Raw genomic sequence first — 6,188 nt, 5'->3', positions numbered from 1 at the left:
AAAATAGTTCATACTTACTGAACTGCTATCATAATGTATTGAAGCTAGTGTCGTTAGCATTAGCTAATATGTTAACCCGTTTATGAGTGTCTGTGTTAGTATTATTAACCTACAATGGCATTCTTTGTGTATAGTTTTAGTTTCACAAGTTCCTCAGTAAATTCTCCAAAACATCACTGTGGAGTTATTGAGTCTGTATTAGCTGATTGGAGAGCTAGCATCCGCAGCTAGTGGGTCCATGACGATGAATTCTGTTTTATTTGACCAGCCGTTTTACTGCCGTGTTACACACCGTTTGGAAACAATAAAGGTATGTGGATAAACATTTCGCTGTAAATAACTCATTTTGCAACGTAAACATCTGCAGCTTATTGTCTGTTACGGCTGATGTATGGAAAATATTTTTTTCTTCTAAAATTTTGTTGTTGTGGCTTATATACCGGTGCCCTCTATCGTCCAGAAAATACAGCATTTTCTTTAAAAAGACAAAAAAAAATGTATACATACATTTAAAACAAATCTGTGTTACTATTATTTAGTATTAACATATATTTTCTTACATAATATAATTTTGCTCTATTTTTCAATTGTTGCTGCTTATTGTACAATGTACTTTATTTAACTTTTTTACACTCTTAGTCACTCTTTCTTATTAAAACTGACCAGCAATAAACCTATCATCAATTTCTGGCGTTATTGCAGACTGTACTCGTGTTTAGAGACTCCACTTCTGTCACTCCATGTCCGCAAGCCTTCCTCTCCTTAGAAGCCACCACTGTCCTCTAACATTTTGTAGATTGCCGTCTGCGGGTACATCTCGGATATATTATATAAGTAGGTCAACATCGCAGACATGCTGCCTCTGCTCCAGACAACCCTGCGCGTATTGCCTACATCATCACAACATCCGGTTTAGGCAGCACTGTTTCGGCAATCAAAGTGGAACACACTATCCTATGCCTGAAAGGGGATTGGCGGGGAAGTGTTGTGTGTCTGGGAGTCAAGCACGGGGATGCAAGTGTCTGCCCAGAGGGGGTTAACATGTTGGAATTGGGCCAATTGTCAGCATAATATTGGCAATAAAAGTTAAAAAGAGCATCAAACTCTGTGTGTCTTCTTCTGGACGCTACAATACATTATGTTACATTAATTTGTTTTCACGTTAGAACACCCCATTTTTAAGGTGTGGCGGCTAATATTTTGCCGTGGCGGGCTGCCAAAATCAATTACATGAGAAGGAAATCATGTGGTATCCCAACTGACTTTAGATCGGGTATAAACCTCACAACTTAGGTTGTTTACTTCAGACCACCTCCAAGAACTAAAACAGTTGTAGGATCAGCCATTAGCTTTTTGTTAACATGTTTGACTAAATATGTACGTAACATACAGTACAGGCCAAAAGTTTGGACACACCTTCTCCACATTCAATGCGTTTTCTTTATTTTCATGACTATTTACATTGTAGATTGTCACTGAAGGCATCAAAACTATGATTGAGCACATGTGGAGTTATGTACTTAACAAAAAAAGGTGAAATAACTGAAAACATGTTTTATATTCTTGTTTCTTCAAAATAGCCAACCTTTGCTCTGATTACTGCTTTGCACACTCTTGGCATTCTCTCGATGAGCTTCAGGAGGTAGTCACCTGCAATGGTTTTCACTTCACAGGTGTGCTTGAAACTCACAGAGAGAATGCCAGAAGTGTGCAAAGGGTGGCTATTTTGAAGAAACTAGAATATAAAACATGTTTTCAGTTATTTCACCTTTTTTTTGTTAAGTACATAACTCCACATGTGTTCATTCATAGTTGTGATGCCTTCAGTGACAATCCACAATGTAAATAGTCATGAAAATGAAGAAAAGGCATTGAATGAGAAGGTGTGTCCAAACTTTTGGCCTGTACTGTGTTTTAATGTAATAAGCTATTACTTGTCTTGTGTTCTCTGTGAAGCTTTCAGGACATTAGTCTGGTTTCTCTTGCCACGTTCAAATCACCGCCTCCTGTAAGAACTATCCAGTGAAAGTAAATTATTATTATCCAATATTACAGTCAATATTTACATCCCATGTGGACAAATACTGTACCAGTGAAACACAACAGATTCTCTCTCGCCTACTGTAATCACTTCATATATTTCGCTCTTGAATGTGAGTGGGTGTCCTTTTGACACTAATCCAACGTGACAGAAATCAGAGCACATGACCTGCGCGGCCGTTTGTGATTGGTTCAGGACGAGCAGAGCGAACCTCTGCTCGTCATCGCCCCTATAAGAAGATCCATCATCATATTCCTACACAATCCTGGCTCGCTGGGAAATGCACAATGGAGTGTCACCCAACCCCCGTCAGCTCTTTCCCCTCGCCCACGCACACACACTCGCTCGCTCGGCCCTCGGGGCCCCTAACGATGATGTCATGCTCCGCCACACTTTGATGCATTTTTTTCGTTGCCTTCTGATGTCCGCGTATCATGCTCGTTGCTCATACATACAGAGAAGGGGCGTATGTATTTAGTATCCAAACAGACATCAGTGCATGCATGAATGCATAAAGTCCTCCAGATGTAAGAGACGGAGAAAGGCCGAGGTAGGAAAAAAGAGGGAGGGGAGGGGTATGTTCAGTCTATGCAGGCAGTGGGGGGACTTTTTGGGGATGCATGAAGGTGCTGGGGGAAGTGAGGGTCTGGACGCTTCCTGGATGCCTCAAAGGTCTGAACCAGGGTGAAACGTACCCTTTTCTGGGTAAACATCCTCACTAGTGGTGAACCTCACCCCCTTGCCGCCAAACACTGGCCCACAGACGGGGGGGACAGGACAGAGAAAAGCAGAAGAGATGAAGAAAAAGTCACAGAATTAAAAAACATTGGTTGAAAAGTGGGCGTGGCACTGCTCCTTTTTTTTTTGGGTCGAATTCCTCCTGCAGCATGCAGAAGACACAATGCCACTCCCCCGCTTAAATTGTTGCTCTGGCAGAGGTGTTTGAGGACATTTTGTCAGCTGCAGAACCGCTACAAACATGGAGGCTGTTACGTGGCAGCCTGACAGTCAAATGGGGGCGGGTGTGGGTCTTTTCTTTGCAAAAATAGGAGCCGAAAAGCCATCCTGCATGGAGACTCAGCATTTAGAAGTGTTCATGTTTTTAGTGCTGCGTTAGAGAAACACTAAACTTGCACTCGCACTTTAAAAAGAGTGATGGACTTTTGCTACAGTGGTGGCTAAAGTGCTTACCTTGTGCGTTCTGGGACTGGACAAAGGTCCTAATAAGTTTGTCTGTGGCCTGCGTGTAGAGGGACAGGGCGTAGTGCAGGGACTGCAGATCAGGACTCTTCTCCAAGAAAGTCTTCTTCAGACCAACACCACCGGCATGGAAATATTGCTGAAGGCAGACAGACAGACACATGTAACTCACTGTGTGATAGTCACACATTCACTTTAATTGAATTAACTTGCTCAAAGGGGACCGATGGGGATTTTTATCTACATTTAAAACATTTTCTTGTGGTCTAGATCAGTGTTTTTCAACCACTGTGCCGCGGCACACTAGTGTGCCGTGAGATACAGTCTGGTGTGCCGTGGGAGATGATCTAATTTGAACTATTTGGGTTAAAAATATTTTTTGAAAACCAGTAATTCTAGTCTGCAAATTATGTGTTGTTGTTGAGTGTCTAGAGCTCGGCAGAGTAACTGTGTAATACTCTTCCATATCAGTAGGTGGCAGCCGGTAGCTGCCACCTACTGATTGCTTTGTAGATGTCATAAACAGCGGGAGGCAGGGTGCAGGTAAAAAGGTATCTAATGCTTTAACCAAAAATAAACAAAAGGTGAGTGCCCCTAAGAAAAGGCATTGAAGCTTAGGGAAGGCTATGCAGAACGATACTAAAACTGAACTGGCTACAAAGTCAACAAAAACAGAATGCTGGACGACAGCAAAGACTTACTGTGGAGCAAAGACGGCGTCCACAATGTACATCCGTACATGACATGACAATCAACAATGTCCCCACAAAGAAGGATAAAAACAACTGAAATATTCTTGATTGCTAAAACAAAGTAGATGCGGGAAATATCGCTCAAAGGGAGATATGAAACTGCTACAGGAAAATACCAAAAAAAGAAAAAGCCACCAAAATAGAAGCGCAAGACAAGAACTAAAACACAGGAGCTATATTGATGCATGCTTTGTTAGGCTTTAAAGTCATATATCCAACAATTGCGACAACGACTTTTTACTGTCAACTGAGTTTATTTTTTTAATGATTTCTGCTGTTGGTGTGCCTCCGGATTTTTTCAACGCAAAAAATGTGCCTTGGCTCAAAAAAGGTTGAAAAACACTGATCTAGATTATACGTGTTGGATATGCTTGGTGTGAAGTGTGTGAATTATATTTATATAGCGCTTTTCTCTAGTGACTCAAAGCGCTTTACATAGTTGAAACCCATTATCTAAGTCAGTGTTTTTCAACCTTTTCTGAGCCGAGGGACATTTTTTTCCATTGAAAAAATCCAGAGGCACACCACCAGCAGAAAACATAAAAAAATTAAACTCAGTAGCTGATATTGACAATAAAAAGTCGTTTTCGCAATTGTTGGATATGAATTCAAACCATAACCAAGCATGCATCACTATAGTTCTTGTCTCAAAGTAGGTGTACTGTCACCACCTGCCACATCACGCCGTGACTTATTTAGAGTTTGTTGCCGTTTTCCTGTGTGTAGTGTTTTAGCTCTTGTCTTGCGCTCCTATTTTGGTGGCTTTTTTTGTTTGGTTGGTATTTTCCTGTAGCACTTTCATGTCTTCCTTGAACGTTGTTCCCCACACCTGCTTTGTTTTAGCAATCAAGAATATTTAAGTTGTGCGGACGCTATCCTTCTTTGTGGAGACATTGTTGATTGTCATGTCATGTACGGATGTACTTTGTGGACGCTGTCTGCTCCACACACTAACTCCCCCCCCCACACACACACCTTGTAGTGTCCCGGAAGAGTTAGTGCTGCAAAGGGTTCTGGGTATTTGTTCTGTTGTGTTTATGTTGTGTTACGGTGCGGATGTTCTCCCGAAATGTGTTTGTCATTCTTGTTTGGTGTGGATTCACAGTGTGGCGTATATTTCCAACAGTGTTAAAGTTGTTTATACGTCACCCTCAGTGTAACCTGTATCGCTGTTGTTAAAGTATGCGTTTTTTTTACTTGTGTGTGCGTGCAGAAGCCGCACATATTATGTGACTGGGCCAGCACTCGTTGGACTGGATGAAAAGCGGACGTGACGATTTTCGGGAGGGGCGCTGAAATTTGGGAGTCTCCCAGGAGGGTTGGCAAGTATGAGAATTAGCGGTGAATGCGGTGTTACCGCGGCACCGCCACTGTATATAATCGGCAGGCCAGCTCTAGTGTTAATTTGATATCGCCTCAAAGGCCAAGTGAAATTACACGGGCCAGAGTTTGACACCCATGCTTTAGAGTGTCCGCCCTGAGATCGGAAGGTCGTGAGTTCAAACCCCGGCCGAGTCATACCAAAGACTGTAAAAATGGGACCCATTACCTCCCTGCTTGGCACTCAGCATCAAGGGTTGGAATTGGGGGTTAAATCCTCAAAAATGATTCCCGAGCGCGGCTACTGCTGCTGCCCACTGCTCCCCTCACCTCCCAGTGGGTGGAATGAGGGGATAGGTCGAATGCAGAGGGTAATTTCACCACACCTTGTGTGTGTGTGTGTGAGACTATCAGTGGTACATTAACTTTAACTTTAACGAAGTGATCACTGAAAACTCATGCATTCTTCGACTCTGGTACCTTGGACCGGAGGGTGAACTGCACGATTTTCTCGTTGTCGTTTCGTAAAACCTCGCACTCTTCCGCCATTTTTGATTAACTCTCGAGGAACTCCGAAGAAACATTTATCCTTTTCGCGATTCGAACGATTCGTACAGCCGGAAACAACACAAGCATAGGGCATTATTTCTTCGAGAACGGCTAAATCTCAGCATCAAGGGTTGGAATTGGGGGTTAAATCACCAAAAGGATTCCCGAGCGCGGCCACCGCTGCTGCTCACCGCTCCCCTCACCTCCCAGTGGGTGGAACGAGGGGATGGATTGAATGCAGAGGGTAATTTCACCACACCTAGTGTGTGTGTGACTATCAGTGGTACTTTAACTTTAAATGGTGCCTACTATAAAAATGGGACCCA

At 42.8% G+C, this 6,188-nt stretch overlaps 1 protein-coding gene across 4 annotated transcripts in view; it reads right to left on the bottom strand.

Annotated features, from left to right (window-relative positions):
• The window catches only part of unc13a (unc-13 homolog A (C. elegans)), a 168,007-nt gene that overhangs the window by 29,483 nt on the left and 132,336 nt on the right, over positions 1 to 6,188 (bottom strand). For all 4 annotated transcript variants that reach the window (XM_062038703.1, XM_062038700.1, XM_062038701.1 and 1 more), the window contains one exon: positions 3,233 to 3,380. In XM_062038703.1, the coding sequence (XP_061894687.1) occupies positions 3,233 to 3,380 (148 nt within the window). The remainder of the gene's footprint in view (positions 1 to 3,232; positions 3,381 to 6,188) is intronic.

This window comes from Entelurus aequoreus, linkage group LG27 (genome assembly GCF_033978785.1).
Source record: "Entelurus aequoreus isolate RoL-2023_Sb linkage group LG27, RoL_Eaeq_v1.1, whole genome shotgun sequence".
Lineage (NCBI taxonomy): Eukaryota > Metazoa > Chordata > Actinopteri > Syngnathiformes > Syngnathidae > Entelurus > Entelurus aequoreus.
The sequence above is the reverse complement of the archived record's forward strand: the minus strand, read 5'-3'. Positions and strand labels throughout refer to the sequence as shown.